Source organism: Protopterus annectens, chromosome 1.part0, assembly GCF_019279795.1.
Source record: "Protopterus annectens isolate FY-2018-M chromosome 1.part0, PAN1.0, whole genome shotgun sequence".
Lineage (NCBI taxonomy): Eukaryota > Metazoa > Chordata > Ceratodontiformes > Protopteridae > Protopterus > Protopterus annectens.
Window position 1 is genome coordinate 1,206,369,261 of NC_056725.1, and position 19,585 is coordinate 1,206,388,845.

Consider the following 19,585-nt stretch of genomic DNA (forward strand, 5'->3'; position numbering starts at 1 on the left):
GAAAAAGGATAACATTTTAACCAAAAGTAAGGAACTTTAAGAAAGCAGTGAATGCCTGTTAAGTCAATGAAGTGACAGCAGCTTAAGGGAAAATGTGGCAGATCTGATGCAATTTTTTTGAGACAATGCATTCTGGGATACTTAGAGGCAGAGTAAACAGTCTGAATTATTTCAAAATGCCAGCCCCCATGTGGTCAGAGTCAGAAATTGCATATAAAAATATTTAAAAAGCTCTAAATAGTCCCAGAGTGCTGTTAAAATGTAGGAAACACCTAATCATGATGAAATAAATGTTTTTTGAGTCTGAGGGTGTGGTTGTCCTTTAATGAAAATACTGTCTGAGTCACTCTTTGGAAAGGAACTATTGAGGGTGCGATGGATTTATTTTGATGACTAACTCATTTTTATTTTTAACTAAGAAAATATAGATTCCAGGGAAAACTTGTTTCAAAATTATATAAACTTAAATTGTACATACTAATAAGCAAATGTCTTACCATCTTTTTTTAGTAGGTGGGCAGATGAACAGTATATAATAGTACATCACTTGCTGCACACACTGTAGAAGTAAAGAAGTTCCATTGTCTGGCAGAACATGATACCAGTAATGGCCTTTTTATTTTCTAGTTCCGGGAGAATCTCAAGGACCTCCTACCCAGTTTGCCTGGTCAGGATGATCACTATCTTCTCTGTTGGCTTCGAGGTAAACACTGACATTTCCTTTTTATACAATTTGAAATCATAACTGGATGTACAATCATTAACAACACAGACTGATGTAAACTTTAAGGAAACTTGGGTCCCCTTTAGTGCCTTATAAAGTACTAAAAAAGACAAAAACACAAGAAAGGGTAATGACTATGCACTGCAGTCACTTTCAGATTAAGCCATAATAAAGTTAAAGAAGATGAAGTAATGATGTAGAACTGATTTCTTGTGAGAAACAGCAGAAAAAAGTTCATTTCAGATAAGGAAATTAACAAGGAACAAATGATGTAAAAACAAATGTTTTAGATATGAGTTGAAAGAGTTGAGTTTTTAGATCAGACATTTTTATAAGTCCAGCCATTAGAGATACTGAATTTAAGTCAAGTCAGTAGTACAGCAACTTACCACTCCAGTGGTATACATGGATAAAGCCATGACTATGGCTGAGGTGGTCTAAGTTCGTTAATGTCCCTGGTGTGTATTTTCGTGGGTGTGTCATGCGATGATTCTTGGTGGAAGCTGGGGATGTTACACTAGGAGAAGTGTGCCAAAGTGGAGAAGAGGGTGGCAACAAGCCTGATCTCTTGTGGAGGCTGGGCAATACACAGAACATCCCCATTCCATGCTTACCCCTCAGATTATAGGTTCATAGGTTGGTACTAGGCTATTGGCCCTAGGGCCTATACAAGCCTAGCCATAACAATTCCCAGGCTATTTCTTCCCACAGTATTTACTTCCCTGGACCCTTTTCTGCCATGGAGGACCAAAGGGAGGGAAGTAATAGGAGTAGGGCATAAAATGGAAAGAAATGTTAGTGGATGTGAATGGCCTGTTGCCAAGAATGCTCAAAAGTTAATCCAGGGGTTAAGGATGTAGCTGATAGACTTTGAAGGACATGGGACGCTGGGTAGGGAACCATGGGATGATGCAGTAGTGAGAAAATATCCTCCAGAATAGTCATTAGCACAACTAATGAACAAACCACACAATTCTTGAGTTCTTTTGTTCACAAATATAGTTTGGATATGGACATGATGTAAGTATAGTAAAGGGGAACTGGAATATTCTAAAGGGCCACATGAACCTTTTTTGGTAAAGTAGGTATGGTACCAAAATTAATTTATAGAAAGGAAAACAACTTCAAATCTATTTCTGATAATATCTGAGAACACAGCTCCTTGACCACAAACATTAGAGGACCACTAAGGGTATATAAATGTGGTGGATGTAAGATGTGTAAATGTATATATGAAGGGCCATATGCTGTCATTAACAATAGCAGTAGAACTTTTGGAACAAAAAAGAGAGTTGACTGTAATTCGAGCTACCTTATTTATATGACAATCTGCAACAGCTGTGAGGTGTTCATAGGTTTGAAAATTGTCACAGAGGATGTACATGCAGTCAAAGAAAAAAATACTATTGGCTTATTAAGGCCTTCTTTGAGTTGTTGTGTGTTAGATTATGTGGGGAGAGTAGAGAGCAACAACTAGGGAGGAGAGCCACACACTTTTTTATTGTTAACCTTCCAACACTGTTTCTGCTTGTTATCCATATGAATAAAACAATGTTGAGTGCAAGCCTCATGCATGGTGCACTATGTCATTGTCCCCAGTGGTTGTCCCAAAATGAATGACATAACTGATGATTTTAACAGCTGGCTGCAGCCCAAAACTTGGGATTACAGACACTCGCTAATTCAATCTTCAACCATGTAACACCACATATGAATTTCATAGTCTTGGTAACACATATTGATAAAACATCAACTGTCAGTTATTATTTGCTTGAGATTCAGTCTGGGATTAAACTCCATCAAAAAGATTTGTCAATGTTATTCATAGAATGTTTTTTTCCAGATGAACTGCTTTCTTGATTGATGTATTTGATATTTTCTGAGACCTTTTGTTGATGTAATTCCTTACATTTAGTTATTGTTATTTGTTCCTATTTGTTCCATTTATGGCATTTATATTTGACCCTCCCTGATATAAAGCCCAATTCCATTTGTTTTATTTCCTGTATAAGCTGTTTTATCTCACTATCTGTAGGGGATTCTGTTTGTTTCCATGCCTTAGTGATGGCTTTTTAGCTACTAACAGTAATAAGGTAAAGCAGAGCTGAATCCTGTTTAGGGAGGGATTGATTGTTTTACCCAACTTAATAAAAACATGCCTTTAGTTAACACCAGTTGTTCAATTTGATTTCTAACTTGTTGAATATCCTGTTGGAACTATCTTAATGCTTTACAGTCCCAGAATAATCGCACTACAGTGGGGAAAAGGGCATATACCTTTTACTTACCTTATACACACTGCCACTACTATGTTGACATTTAGCATTGTAAAGTGTCAATGTTATGAGTTTCAGTCAAGTGAGTTTTCAGTATTATGAACTTTGGGTTGTATGGTCTCAGTCAAATGAATTTCAGTCAAATGAAATTTCGATCATATGAAGTAGACCCATATATGTATGCATATATATATATATATATATATATATATATATATATATATATGTTTGTTTGTATATATATATATATATATATATATATATTATATATATATATATACACACACACACACATATATATATATATATATATATATATATATATATATATATGTGTGTGTGTGTGTGTGTGTGTGTGTGTGTGTTATGTCAATCCACTGCTTATAATATCTAGCTGCCTTCCAGGATAAAAAATACCCTTAGGCTGGTATTCTGACTACAGGATTACCTGCAGACCATTATGGTGAAGTGACTATAGAATCCTCCTGCTGTTTCCACAACAGCCATCACATCCACTTCGCCGTCTAAGAATCTGCAGAGCTTGTGTTCTGTTCCACCTATAATATAGACACTAAATTGGTGAGCATTGATGTTCCCTGATTCACTGACTAGTTCATGGATTGGATGGAGCAGAGATCCCACAGACTGAGTGCTAAGGAGCACCTTCCTCCATAAGGCATCCTTTGAAAAGATGCACTGCAGCAGCATTATTTAAACAAAATTCAGAAAAATGTTCCTAACTGAGTGACACCTTAAGGGGCCTCCTGTTTCACCTATGCCCAAGGCCGGCCATGAGAAGATGTAATTATGCATTAAAGTAACATATTAGCTTTGTAATAGCATGGTGCAGTGTTTCAGACTGATAATGGGACCACAGTGGCACTAATGCTATAACGATCATGTGAAATAGATCTATTAATGTTTTTTGCTTTGATGACCATGTAGGTCTGTCAAGGGTAGGCAACACGTGTACCTGTGTTTCATTTGGGTATTAGCAAATCCATTGGTGCAATGCTGCACAGGTTTTGGTACAAAACCATTGCTAATAGAAACAGTATAGTCTGGCAGCATGGTCTACAGGGTAAAACTACAGTTTGCTAACTTGTTTCATTCTGCAGTTCTAAGTTTGAAATCCTTAGTCTCCAGTTTGTATTTCACAACTTTGAGCACTTTTAACCAGAACTTGTGGGACTGAACTGAAAAGAGGCATGTATGCATGGTAGATCTTAAAAAGAAGTACATGAAGAACAAAGAAGGCTAGGCTATAGTCTGCAGTGGTGATTTAGGTTAGGAACTGCAGTGGCGTTTGCCACCCTTAAAATTTTTTTTTTTTGGAAAGAAGAATACCACCAAATGATCCATTTCGGTTTGACTTATATTTTTATTACACTATGAAAAAGAAAATCCACTGTGTTTTCCATTTCATAGTGCAGTAAAAGAGTATAAGTTGAAACCCAAAAATGTAAAAGTACATTTGGCGGTATTTTTCAGATTCAACTTCTGAAGGTGCGTTTTTCTTTGCAAAACATTGTATGCTGTCGACAAACATGCCTACATCTCAAGATGCAATTGGTTTGCTGTCATCATGTGATTTTTCTAATGATTCTCCTCCAACAGCATCTCCTAATTGAATTAGCGTTGGTGGGTGCGAGCGTTGGGTGACACGTTTTAATAAATAGTAAGTTTACTTAAGCTTTTTTATTATTAATTTAATTTTAAAAAGTCCGACTTTGCAGAGTGTGCAGAGACCTGCTCTTCCAGTGTGAGTGAGTCACAGTTGTCACAGTTGTCCGCAATGAGGTATTTTTTTTTAAATATTTTGAAGTAGGGGTTTTCAAGGCACTAATGCAGCGCAATTGAGAGAGAAAGAGTACCGCGTTTGGCCTGCTGTTGAAACTTTCAAAGGGCAGGCAGGATTAATCTGTAGTACAACTTGACTCTTCTCTCATGACCCACACAGGTATTTTCAGCCATGACCCAAACTCCTAAGGAACACAGACAGTCAGTCGTATACAATTGCGTGTACATATATTCAGTTGATAATAATTGTGCATACATAAGGTAATGGTTACAGCAGCTATAAAGAAAAATACAAAGATAGTTTAATAGCTAACAATCCAATTACTGTAGTAATAATCAGCAGAGTATTTAGAATATCTTTACATTATTTACAATTGCTGTAATACTGACATTGTGCTCGCCATTATCCCTATAATGTTTGCAGCTCGATTCATTGATGAGGTGCTTTTACAAGAAACAGACTAAGATACAGGGCAAAATCAAGGAGAGTTGAAACATATGCTTTCACTTCTAGACCTGGTGTCAACAGTTGCATTTGATCTTTTGGCATTATGGATTTTAGCAATGCTATCTTTGAAATACTGTGCATTGCATAAAAAGCCTATTTGTTAATCTCGCCTGTGTTGTGTTCCTTGTGTACTGTTTATATTAGCTGTACTTTGAACAGTGTTTTATGTGTACATTATATTGATTGCCTTAATTGAATGACTTGTCTACCTGTAAGGTTAATAAACACTAAGTAAGTAAATAAAATGAGTCTAGATATGGACAGAACCCCAGTGTGAATGTCATGCGTATGTTTCTTGATGATGGTATAAATGTCAGTGTGCTTCTGTCAAATGGAAATGCTGCGAAGCCCATTGCCTTTATGCATTGCAATTTAAATAGTGGATGCAGTTTAGATGTGGCATCTGATTATGTACTAACAGACACATTTATATCTCCTCCTAATATTGTCACCCTGGAGCACTTCTGTATTTACATCCCCAAAGCTTTCTAGTTTATTTTACTGGAGTAGCTGGAGGGAGATCAATAAATAGTAAACATTCGATTCTTATTAAAATATTTTATGAAAATATATGCTGGTTATTCTGGAAAGTGAGGGACTGTTTCTAAAAGAGATCAGGTAATCTGAATATAGAAAATTGTTTCATGTTGGTGATAGAAAGGTACCATATTATGTGTATGGATGTTAATATAGTATGTAAACATCATGTCCATGGCCCTGGCCTTCAGCACCTCCTACTGATTGTACATTTCTGTAGAAGTTTTCTTATGAATTCTGGCTGCAAATATTCTATTGTCTGGATAATTTGTTGCCTTGTGACAGGCTGTCATGAAGATGTCAAATAAGTGAAGTTGATTTATTAGATTTAATTAATTTACAGTGTCAAAGACCCCAGCTTTTACTAGATTTCTTGTGCTGCAAAGGATTTAGTTGATTGTCAAGTGAATTTTACAAGGAGCTAAGAGCTTTTGGGAAAGTGAAGTTCTACTTATGCCCAGTTTGCATTGCTAGTAACACAGCAGATAGTATACTTGCTTTTGATGCAGAAGGCTGTGGGTTCTAATCCCACAGTATGTAGATGGATTGCTGATATGGTACTATGTTGTACTTTAAAGGGGGTGGATGCTGCAGTCCTGTGTAGATTCTCCTTTGAGGAGAGATAAGTTTCATCATTACTAGGTAATCAGTTTGCCATATATTCCCTATTGCAATATTACTAGCTTATCATTTTTTTAATGTAACATGGGCAATTTATTCTTCAAGGGCAACAGGCACTTTATTTGTAGATGAAACAATGAAAGATAAAGTTGTTTGCTAGCAGCAACTTCATTAGTTACAGATCTCTTTAATATGGATTTAGATGACTTGCAGAGATTGCGCATATTTACTGATATTGCTGGGTTGTAATGATAGAAGTTTCAGTAAACTTTGATGGAAATGTTCTGAATTGGGCAGTTTTGTCATTGTTGCTTTATATATTAAATGTTCAAAATAATAAATTAAAAACATGCTCTAACAAATATGCTAGAATATAATATAATTTAATCAAGAACAAGGTGAATCAAAGAACACATGTATGTCTGCATGCTTTTAAATATGTGTGCAAGTGGCCTATGATTTGAAAAGAGCCCAAAGTTAAACTTTTTATCCATCACTGGCCAGATGCATTTTCTTTGAATGTGAGTTTCAATGAATGTGAGTTTCAATGCTGTTTCAATGAATGTGAGTTTAAAGGGCAGAGAAGTTTTAATGCTAAGTCTATTTTCATTGTGAGACTGTTTTCCTTTGTTTAGCAGATTTCTATTATCAGTGTTTGTGCCATAAAATTTAAAAATAAATATTTAAATGAAATCCATAATAGTAAATGTAGAAGTAAAGCATAGAGCAGTATGCACATTAGTGTTTATGGTAAATGGGGAGAAATGGCCAAGGGACACTGAAATGACTGTGGGGGTCTGTGTGTATTGGGAGTTCCATTTGACCATGATTTTTGTGAGGGGGCTGCAAACTCAGACATTCCTGGGCAGCACAGACTCTAGCTGTGCCACTGCTTTTGGTTAAGTTAAAAGCTATTGTAGAATATTGTCAGATATTTGAACTGAAGCCCAAAGATGACAGCACTTTATATGTTTGAATGTAAATATATCTATTTTTTCTCTCGGTGGGGATTTGCAGACCTAATGGTTCTTTTCTTCTGAACTGAGAATTTTAAATTTGTAACTGAATAAGAAAATACATAGTTTAAGATGGTTTTGTTTGGGCTGAACTGCCGACTATGTAACTGCAGTCAAAACTGACCACAGTGTCAATTAAATTCAGTTTTATTTGACCCTAAATAGGTTATGAGACACTCATACTGGCTTCAACCAACAGCCCTGATCCATCTATTCACAGCCCTCTTTTTTTTTTCCATTTGTGCACAAGGCATCGGATTGTCACTTCAGCAACAACCCTAGTGTCCTTGGCAAACTGAAATGATGATTAAAAATATAATTGAAATATAAAAGAAAAATATATAATTGAAATAGATGCAAGAGAAAAACATGTGAAAAATAATAAAAAATTAACTTATTTACATTTTAAAAGCGGGTATGTACAGCAGCCAGTAACAAGTGATTGAACATGATTTTTAATTGGTCGTAGTTGTTTTAAAGTTTCCAGGTAACTCAATACTGTTTGTGTGTATATTATAGCTCTTCTAATAATGTGACTTTTTTTACTAACAGCTGCATCTAGCGTCGTGTCATGGTTAATAATGTAATTATAGAGTATAGTATGATGAATTGACATGATTCTGTACTTACAAGAGATATTTGTTAAAAATGTCATCATTAAATGTGTGACAGACCCTTTTAATGTGGAACATGCAGTTTAAAAAGTACATTTGAGAGGTTTATGTTGAACTGGAAAGAAAGAAACTGACACTTTCATTACACAAAACAAGAAAATTGAAGCTGAGTAGCTGATTAAGAATTGTAGATGTCTTGGGATGTAACAAAGGCAGAGTTGCAAGATGGTAACAAAGGCAGAGTTGCAAGAATAGATGGAGGATGGGGAAATAAGGTAAACGTTTTATTGCTTTGGAAAATGAGGTGGTTGATATCCTCACTGGCATGGATTTTATCCTGTGTAGTAGTTCCAGTTATACAGAATGTTTCTGGATTGGTAAGGAGCTTCTGTGATGGATGCCACATATGAGGTGAATGTTTTGTGCCTCTGAGTGCTTGAATGTGTTTATTGATAATGCAGAGGTGAGTTACGGAAAAGGTGGTTGTATATGTGAGTTGATAGGAGCTTAAAATCAGTGACATTTAATCATTATGGGTACCTAAGCATTTGGGATTACATTTTACCATTAAGAAAAAATGTAGAATGCTTTGATGGTAGTAGTATAGAGCTCATGATGAATGGTATGTCTGAGGTGAACATGCTGCTTTAGGCGGAGATTCTGACTTTTTTTTAATATGCATATAGGAGCTAGCTGAGCAGCCAGGGAGCAGGAGGTTTTTATCAGGGACTGATAGGAGAGCTTATCAGTGGTTGGGTATTCATTTTATGGTTTTAGGCATTTGGGAGTACATTTAACATACAGAGTAAGAGATTAGGTTTTGAATTGTTTGAAGGCACCTATTGGAATGTGTAGCAGAGAGAATGAGCCAGGGAAAGGTTTGACACATTGGGCAATAATTTTATTTTGCTTTCTCGACTAAAATGTGTTTTATGGCATAAACCTGCTTTTTTCTGCTGATTTATGTGGGTGGCAAATATCAATGATGCATCTATCCAGAGGCTGAACTGTTGTTGCTAATGGTGTAAACTGTTTCATTAGGCTACTAAGCCAGAAGATAAAGCAAACCTACTGGCTGATTAAATTCAGCTTCAACTTTACCCCTCTCTCTAACCTTCCCTCAAATACCATCTAATATAACCCCCCTGCTATCACTAGGGAACAAGGTCCTTGAGGCCAAGAACACTGCATCAATGGGTCCAGACAGTATCTCAGTATGCCTTCTAAATAGCATGAAAGTGACCTGCCAGAGGCTCTGGAATTGCTATTTAACTATAGCTTCTAAACAAGCTTTTTGCTGCATGAATGGAGAACAGAAAATTCATACCTCTGCACAAAGGTAGGCCGTCTACAGACCCTGGAAACTACAGACCCATAAGTCTCACTAGTCTTGTACGTAAATCCATGAGAAGAATTATCATGGAAATGATCAACAGTGATATAGTAAACCTCTAAACACTGGATCCAACCCAGTTTGGTTTCATCAAGGGCATATTATGCCTACTCAACCTGGTAGACTTCTTTGAGAAGGTCACAAAAGCAATGGATGAGGGAAAAATTTTTCAAACTGCCTACCTTGACTTGACTAGGGCATTTGACACAATACCCCACTCAGGCATTGCTGACAAACTGAAAAGGTTGGGTACAAACTCATACGTTACCCAGTGGATAGCCAACTGGCTCAGACAGGACCCAGGAAGTTAGAACTGGGCAGCCACCTCTACAAATAGGCCAGTTACAAGTGGAGTCCCTCAGGGATCAGTCCTTGGACCACTCCTTTTTGGCATTTACTTCTCTGAAGTCGAGGCCAATGTCAGTAGTCTCTGGCTGATAAAAATTTGCAGATGATTGCAAATTAGGAGCTGTCATTGAATCTCCAGGAGGGGCTGACAGACTGGTGTCAGAGCCACGGACTAAAACTATATGCCAAGAAATGCATGATAGTATCCTTCAGGAAGTCATCCACCCCTCCTTAGAGTTGAGCCAGCAGTCAGGGGCTTGGGAACATGCATGGATAGTAATCTAGCCTTTGACTATCATGTCTCTACAGTAGTGAGGAAATCCTATGCTGAGCAACTTATAAACAAATGTATGGCATCTAAGTTCAAGGAAGTCATTGTTCCACTATATTTGGCATTCAGAAGACCTGTCAACTAGAATACCCCTTTGGTATGTACTTAACTATGTCCTACCTCTCAACCTCTTAGAGCAAGAAATCTGGACAAAGGCATTTATAAAAGTGGGACAAAGGCCCAAAAGTAGGGGCAATTTTTAAATATTGCTCTTACAAACTTAGAAAGTTAGTAGAACAGGTTTTGTATTAGCATGACTTTACTGAAGGGTATGAAGTTGGAAACTCAAATGTCATTATTTTCTAACTTCAGTCTTTAGTGATTTGCCACTAATTTGCCAGAAAACCACAATTTTATGAAAAACAGACAAAAAATATGTGGAAAAATTGTGCAGTTGAGAGATATGCCAGGCATATCTAACTACTGGAACGTCCACAGAGGTTCCTCACTAAAAGAATACAGGGTTAAGTAAAATGTCCTATGCAGACTGCCTTAAGGTTCTATCCCAGTATTCTGTCTCTTACATGCTTTTGAGGTGAAAGCTATTCCTGATATGCAGGGCATTGTCAGACCCCACTGTGCTGGACCTCCTGCATATCCACAAAACAAACAGTACCAGAATTACCTGTTCTAAAGACTTAAACCTTACCTGTGATATAAATTGGATCTGCTGGAGAGACAGGTATGTATCCCAGAGATTACCCAGTCTCCAAGTGCTGTGTGCTGCACAAGAATTACCTGTTTCTTCTGCCATATCTACAGCAAAATCATATGCAACTGAATGTTCATTGATGTCTTTCCACACGTCAGAGCTTCTTAAGATGGTCTTTTCACAACCAACAAACGTAGTGTCCCACTTGACCGCTTACACCCCGGTAGTCAACTAATCAGACTGCGCCCCCCCCTTTGCAAATTCCTGGATCCGCCACTGAACTGATTAATGGATTGGAGATGTTGCAGTTACAAACAGGACTTGCTCCATGGTGTGAGGAGTGATGACTTGCTTCCATTATATTTTTTATTGCTGTTTTGTATGCAGCAGTACAGAAGTGCAAAAGCCTGTCATGAAAATTCTACTAAAATCTATAGTAAAGGTGACATGTCTCTACCCCCCCCCCCCCCACACACACACACACACAGCTGTATTCTCTAATACCATGCAGAGCAGTATAGGTCCACTTCATCTGTAAGTTATGTAATTGGAAAGCTACTTTACAGGAAAAAATGTGCAAGAAGGGAAAAGCAGATGGACAAATTCACTAACCTTTGGCCAGAATCTACAGCAATCATGTTTGGAAGTATTGTATCAGTAGTAATTGAAGAAAAACTAAGGCTACTGAATTTCATTTTTGGCAGTCTCAAATGTATTCAAGTATGTTAACCATGATTAGGGCATCTGGGATATTGTACATTGAGGCTACTGAGATTCATTTATGGCAGCCTAAAATGTTGCTTGATATGATAAAAAATGTGATTAGGGCAGCTGGGCTACGTTATTTCTGTTAGTGGATGCAGTTTATTCCCTTAAAGTGCCTTTTCTATTACATAACTCATGGATGAAACTTATCTAAAGTGTTGTGCATAGTATTAAAGCATGTGGGGGGGGTGATATGAGATGCTTTGCAGATAGACATACATCTGTACTTTGGAGGACAGTATACATTTTCCCCAAGGAGTGAGCACAATAAATACAAGATTCTTCCTTTTAGTTGTAAAGAACAAATTAATCTTTTGAATGTAACAGGGCCGAAGGAGGAGAAGAAGAAAGCCCCTGATCAGATACCAGCAGAACTGATGGGAGCAAAAAAAGGGGATAGTTAAGAGGTCCTCAAATTTGTGGGCAGGATAGTATAAACAAAAGGAACCAAGTAAAATTAGACACTGTAGCAAGTCAATAGCACAGAATCAACCAAGACTAGTACAACTAGTTATTAAAGGGCTTTTCGTTTAATGACATAAGCAAACTTCTTCAGAAAAAATAAATAAATAAATAAAAGGAAGGCCACTGTAAGCCATTCAAGATGTGTGCAGCAACCTGTAATTCTCTTTTACTGTGTTGTAGAAATGTAAAAACTTCTGCCTGATCTGTTTCTGGTGTGAAAATCAAATGTGTGCAACACCAGAGAGTTGTTCTCTGTTACAGAATATCCAAAAAGAAGGAAAAACCTTTTCTGGTACAGTCATTTAATATTGCTAATACTGTTTTAAGTGCTGCATCCAGCAGTGTTTTCATTGTCAAGTGTACACATAGAGGGCCTTGCTTTCCCTGAACTGTGAAGGCTGTGATAGTTGCTTACTATCTATGAATCAGTTGTATATGCATACCTTAATGATGGCTTTACCCACCGATCTTTACTAAGATTTACAGAGAAGGGAAATATCCATGCATGCATAACTGTTCCATGCACCTACCATTGTAGCCTGCAATGACATACACAGACATTAGTTGCTATCTTCTTTATTGTTTCTTACAGTGATATGTTACATCTGACCTCAATCGATATTGACCTCCTGTACTGGTAATAAGCATAGATAAATGGAGCCTACTCTCTATACTGAAAGTTGAGATCCATATTCCAAGACAATGGTGAGCATTCTGTGAACTGATGCTACAACTGGCATGCACATGTGCTGCTGAGGGCTCCCTGCACTGGTGCCAAATGCATCAGTAGTCCTTGGGGTCTGTTTTAATGCTGCCACAGCTGCTTACTGCACTAGAAACAGTGAATGGTGTACATAAGTACTAGTGAGCATAGCCAGGGAAGTTTTTTTTCAAAATCATGCCACAACGGTGGACACTTCAGTTTCTGCTGCAGAGACTGAAAATGAACATGAGCACTGTTTGCATCATTCATAGTTGCAGCTATGTTGGTTGCTCAACCAACATTTTTTTAATGATGTTACTATAACTAGAACATCATAAATGTAATCTTTTATTTGATATTTTCATGTTCTGGCTGCCAACTTCTTTATAGCACCAGAAGGAAACTTCAAAGGTGGGACAGCTTCCATGCAAATTAGGAAGCACTGCAGTGCTGTATTGTAACAACTGGCAAGCATTAAAGCTCTGTAAATGCAACTTTAACAATTTGTGCAACCACATCTAATACAGCATAGCTGCAGTAGGTTCTGCAGCTGCAGGTCTTTCATTGGTGTAATACGTTTTGTAGTCATTTTTATTTTATTTGCTGATGTGGAAGCACATGACACATGTAGGCATGCATGACTGGCTTTTTAATAGCTCGTGAGGTTCACTTTTACTTAAATTTTAAATCTATTTAGTCTGCCAAATACCAGGAATGTAACACCTTTTTAGCTTGTCTGCGTATCAGCTGTTACTAATCTGAATGTTATTCAAATGTAGTTGAAGGCATTACTTGTGCACTGCATTCTTTTTATAATTCGTGCAGAACAGTGAGTTTAGATTAAGATGGATCTGACCCATATTTTATAATGGTAATCCTGTACTGTATTCCAAATGAGTCAAGCTGTCAGCAGCAACCTTGTTCAGTTTTCATTTATTTTGAGTTAAGCAGTGTAAGTGTATTACAGCAGTCTTTATAATGTATGTGAATGTAGAGTACAGGTACTGTTTTTTAATTAGACATATTGTTGAATTGGAAATGGCATTGAGATTGGCAGCTATTATTAACTTTAAACAGTGCAATATAGAAATAAAGATGCATGGAAATTGCACATCAGATCTGACCTATTTACACAGAAATAACCATAATGTTTCAGTAGGTTTCTTAAGGATGTATGCTGAGGCTTATGCAACAGTTACATCTGTGGGGTCACTAGCTGCTTCACTATTCATTACTTCAATATAGCTGTTTTAGTACAAATTGATACAGAATGTACTTAGTGAAATAAATGCAACTGAAGCAGTGCATTCCTCTCCATACTGTATACAGTGTGCATCTATGGCAGTTGAGATATCTCTATACTATCTTGCCTGGACTGAATTCATTCGCTGGTCTTTATTTGAGCAGAGGTGAAATGAATGTGTTAATGGAGCAGTTTCATTCGTCAGATAAGCTACAAAGCAACTGGTGTCTGAAGAAAGAAAATGTTGGTATTACTGCATATGTTATACAATTCATTGGGATGATGTTTAGAATGTACTGGTATACATACCTCTCATCTGTCCCCAGTTTTACAGAACATCTCTGTTTCATCTTATTTTTGTTCTGTCCCTCATATATACATTTTTTTTAATTTCCTGGTAAATCGCTGAGGATTACAGTCACTGTCAGGCATTAGAGTTCCATACTCTTATTGTTCAGAAAATGCATGTTGACACAAAATCAGTTGTTCTACTCACTTTCAAATACTACTCTAATTTGCTTAAAACTTGGCTCTGATTTTGGGCCCTTGGCCCAATTATTACTGGCACTGCCCCTGATTATTAAGAAAAGAAGTTGAGAGCTATTCTGGTATATACACCTGGGTACATGGTGTACATTTTTACTTACATTGTTAAAAGCCAGTGCTACACAGCAGTCATTATACGTGACTATTACAAATATAATATATTACAACTGTGATATATGTGTGTGTGTATATATATCTATACGTATGTGTGTGTGAGATATCTTTTTTCAATATAGTTTTTATTTATTTTAACTCACAAATCCATAAGTAATCCATAAGTTTAAAGTTTATACACTTATATAACTTGTGTTCAAAGAACTGATGAATATGTAAAATACAAAATATGACACTGGAGATTTCACAAGGAGCATATAATGAAAAAACAAGTGGAAAACGACCACCACGACTAATAAAATAAAATACAATTTATTGAAACGAAGATAAGCGCTTTCACGTACTAGGTACGCTTCTTCAGATCTAATAAAATTGCAGGTTCAAACTTCCATTTTATATAAAAAACTTAATTGATTAAATATCCCAATTGATTAAATATCCCAATTAAATACATTGTTTAGTAATTACATTCAAGACAAGAGACGTCACTTACTGATTCAGCCTTAGCTTTTCATCTTTCATTGATGCCTTTTATACATATTTACATGGCTATGAGTGAAAGCACAAGACATAAATTCACATAATAAATGACATTAAAATCTCACTTGTAATAAATGTAAAAACATATTCTTAAATATTGTTAACTTATAAATATATAAATAGAATAAAATAAATAAATAATTCCAAACATGACATTTTGAGCAAAACTGTCTTCATAAATCTATAGCGCAGTAGTATCTCTAACTTCATTGCCGTGCATCAAGAATAGGTTTAATATTAACCGCTTGGTTGAGTCCAGGTTCTAAGTGAGCTTTCAATCTAAAAATCCAAGATAGTTCAGTGGTTTCTAAAAAAAATTCTTATTATTCCCTCCTCTCCTATTATGTTGAACTAATTGTAGAACCCTGAATTTAAACTTATGATTAGGATATTCTATTATATGTTTAGCTAACGCATTCGATTGATTGTTCATAGACATGACCATAAATTCTCTCCTTTAATTTTTTGGAGGTCATGCCAACATAAAAAGCTGTACAAATCGTGCAGGTGGCAAGAGAGATCAAATTTGTACTATCACAATTAGCATAAAACCTGGGCTCAAACCTATAATTCATGTTGGGATGAATAAAAAACTGATCCTCAGTTATATGTCTGCACATCTTACATTTTTTTACACATGAATGTGCCCAGTTTCTTTTTATTAGTTTCATGTGTATCATAATGATGTTCTTTACAAATAATTCTCTTAAGGTTCTTACTATTTCTATAGCTGAAACTGGGCGTACACCCCACTATCCTACATGTCTTGGAATCCATTGTTAGCACATGCCAGTTTTTCCTGATAGTATTAACTATCATATTATTATTGTTAGTATATCCTGTGACAAAAGTTATTCTGGAGCTAAAATCAATCTTCTCCATATTCTTATAGCCATGACTAGATGTTCTAAAAAATTGTTTCTTCCCCTTAAGTATCAAACTTTTATTTTTATCCAAGATGTCTCTATTATATCCCCTATCTAAAAACAAATTATATAATCTGATCTAGTTCTCATAATAAACACCCTATTCCTACGCTAAAGCCTAGCAATTGCTCACTAAAGCAATTATATGTCAGCACTAAAAAATTAAAAGCACTACACCCTCACAAACTCCCCTTGAGTAACTTGTTCCCCATTGGCCCTTTTTTTCATTTATAAAAGAATTCCCAATACTATTCTAGCATGTCCAAAGGTCAGTTGTCAATCTCCTCTCCGGTCCATCTGGTGAACCTGGGAATCTTGAGGCAATGTTACAACTGCCTAATGTACACAGACAACCCTCTCCTCCTCCCAACAAATTCCAACACATGTGAGAGATGCAACCATATAGCCAAACTGGAGGCTAAGCTCTCTCAACTCAGTACTGGCGTAACCAGTGAGGAGGAGAAGGAAACCACACTCACTACAATTCCAGTCTCAGGTAGACCTACCACGACAGCAAACCAAACACATAAACACACAAAAACATACTTGGAGGCTCTAAATAAAAATCTGCCTAAGCAGCAGAGACTCCAAAGCAGACACCCAAGCAACCGCTACCCCAAAACAAAACACGTGCAACACATAGCTCACAAAGCCAGTGTGCCGAACAGTCACAGCCCTTAAGGCTAAACAACACACCTGATACACTTGTAATAGGTGACTCTATCATCAGGCACACTGGCGTGACCCACTCACCAGGCTGAACAAGGAGAAGGTCACGGTGAGCCTGCTAAGGCGCTAGGATCCGCCACATAACACAAGCACTCAGGTCACTCCAAGGCAAGTACAAATATGACTCAGTCATTGTCCATGCTGGTGTGAATGACCTGAGATGTACCTCCTGGACTACATGAAAAGAGACATAGAGGAGCTCTCTGAGCATGTAGCCCAGGCGGTATGACCCTGACCTTGAGTAGCATCTTACCCTCACCAAGAATGATGCCACAGTATGAAGACAAGATTATCAATTTCAACAATTGGCTTAAGTATTGGTGTCATTCAAAGGGATCCAATGCCTGTCAGCCTGGGATGACATGAAGCTAGGGGCGGCTTGCACCTGTCACCCCTTTAGGATATTTGGCAAAGCTCTTGCTACCCCATAGTGCCTTTTCTAGGCAAGGCTCAAAAGACAAACCCACCTCCATAGGTATCACATAACAAAAGGGATAAAACTAATGCTACTCTCAACCAGAGAAGTCTAACCTCAGATGCACGACTCTCAAAACTCTCCTTAGCATGGAGAACATCGATATCTGTGCAGTAACAGAAAACTGGTTGAAGGCTCTCGAGAGCACCCCAGCACTACCAGGTTATACCTCATACCATGCTTTTCGGCCCAAAACTTGGACCGAACCACAAAAGGAGGGGGAGTATCAATATTCGTCAAAGATACCCATACCTCCACGTTGGTGGCACAGCACGAAGCATCAGAGACTATCCATGTGCAACTAACAGTGGGTAAAACTGCCTTCCAGTTTATAGCCTGCTACAGACCACCCTCCCAAACCCAGGAACCCCACTCGGCCTTCCTGAGAACACTGGAAAATATGAAGGTCTCTCCAAACACCATTATATTGGGTGACTTCAACTACCCAACCATAGACTGGGAGCATTACTCTAGCTCCAACACCCAAGCCCAAAGGTTCCTAGAATTTATAAACTCAAATGCTATGGAGCAACTTGTTACCACTCCCACAAGAGGGGAAAACATACTGGACTTGATCATCACCAACATGGGGACTCTATGCTCCAGACCAGAAGTGTATCCCTCACTGGTAAGATCAGACCATAAACTAATCTGACTGGATATTCACATCCCGACCCCCCATGCCCAGAAAACCACAAAAAAAACTAAAAGCAAATTTCACACTCCTCAAAACCGAGGTGGAATCCTTCAAAGCCCCCGGGCCTGTGGATAATATGGCCCAGACCACAAAATCCTTTATAAACGCATTCTATGAACACCTTCAGGAATGCATGGATCAAGCAATCCCAAATAAAACCAAGACCCAGTCCTCCAAAGGCAGACGTCCTGTCTGGTGGACCCCAGCCATAAACAAGCTATACAATAGAAGGAGGAAGCTACTACATGACAGAGCAAAATCCCAAAAAGGAAAGGCATCTCTGATCAGTATTAGCAAAAAAATACGGGCACTCATAAAATCGTCTAAGGCCAGCTTTGAGAGAAAAATTGCACAGGACACTAAGGATAATCACAAGGCTTTCTTTAGTTATGTTAGGAACCTGGGTGGGAATTCCCAGATATGCTCAGAATTAGTCCAAAATGACAAAAAATACATCGAACCCACAGACATTGCCAACATCCTAGCTGACAGGTTCAGCACAAACTTCTCTCCCCCCCTCCCCACCAAAAGGGCTAATATCTATCCCAGCAGAGTGCTGCCCCCCTGACATCTCAGATACTCGGGTAAGAGCTGCCCTCTCCAAAGCAAGAAACACAGCATCAATGGGACGAGACGGTGTCCCGGGCTGTGTCCTACATGAACTCCAAGAAGAGCTAAACCCAAACCTAAAACTACTGTTCAATCTCAGCCTTACTACAGGATATGTACCCAAAGAGTAGCGTACAGCAACAGTGGTCCCTCTCCACAAAGGTGGTGCCTCAAAGGATCCTGGAAACTATCGCCCCATAAGTCTCACTAGCGTGGTCTGCAAAGCTATGGAAAGGATCATCATGGACCTTATAAATAAAGATATTGGGGACCTACAGACACTGGATCCTACCCAGTTCGGCTTTGTTAAGGGCAGATCCTGCCTCTTAAACCTGGTCGATTTCTTTGAAACAGTCACCAAGGCCATCGACAAGGGGAAGGTGGTCCACACAGCCTACCTGGACCTCGCAAAAGCCTTCGATACAATACCCCACTTGGGCATTATAAAAAAGCTCACCAGCTTAAATATAAACCCCTATGTCACTAGATGGGTTGCAAACTGGCTCAAGGACAGAACCCACATGGTTAGAATAGCTGGAGCCATGCCAGACTCCAAACCAGTTACAAGTGGTGTCCCACAAGGCTCAGTCTTGGGACCTCTCTTGTTCGGTATATATTTCTCGGAGGCACAGGCCAACATGGAAGGACTGTGGCTGACCAAGTTCGCAGATGACTGCAAACTGGGCACCATAATAGACTCTCCAGCCGACACAAGCATCCTCCAAAAGGGCCTCATAGAAACAGACAACTGGTGCCAGAGCCATGGCCTCAAGCTAAAACGCCAAAAGTGTATAGTCATCCCTTTTTGGCAAACAAAGTGCCCACAAATTACCACATAGGTGGTAATCCATTAAGTACAGAAGAAGTAATTAGGGACCTGGGCACCAAAGTTGATAGCAATCTCTCATTTGACAACCACGTGGCCAGAGTGGTTAGAAAAACATTTTATATAG

General features: G+C 38.1%; 1 protein-coding gene across 2 annotated transcripts in view; it reads left to right on the forward strand.

The window, feature by feature from the left end:
- Positions 1 to 19,585, forward strand: part of SEC14L2 (SEC14 like lipid binding 2) — a 749,750-nt gene that overhangs the window by 220,634 nt on the left and 509,531 nt on the right. The window contains exon 2 of one of the 2 annotated variants that reach the window (XM_044065622.1): positions 628 to 703. The exons of the other annotated variant lie outside the window; for it this stretch is intronic. Coding sequence (XP_043921557.1) covers positions 628 to 703 — 76 coding nt within the window. The remainder of the gene's footprint in view (positions 1 to 627; positions 704 to 19,585) is intronic. 2 annotated transcript variants of the gene reach the window in all.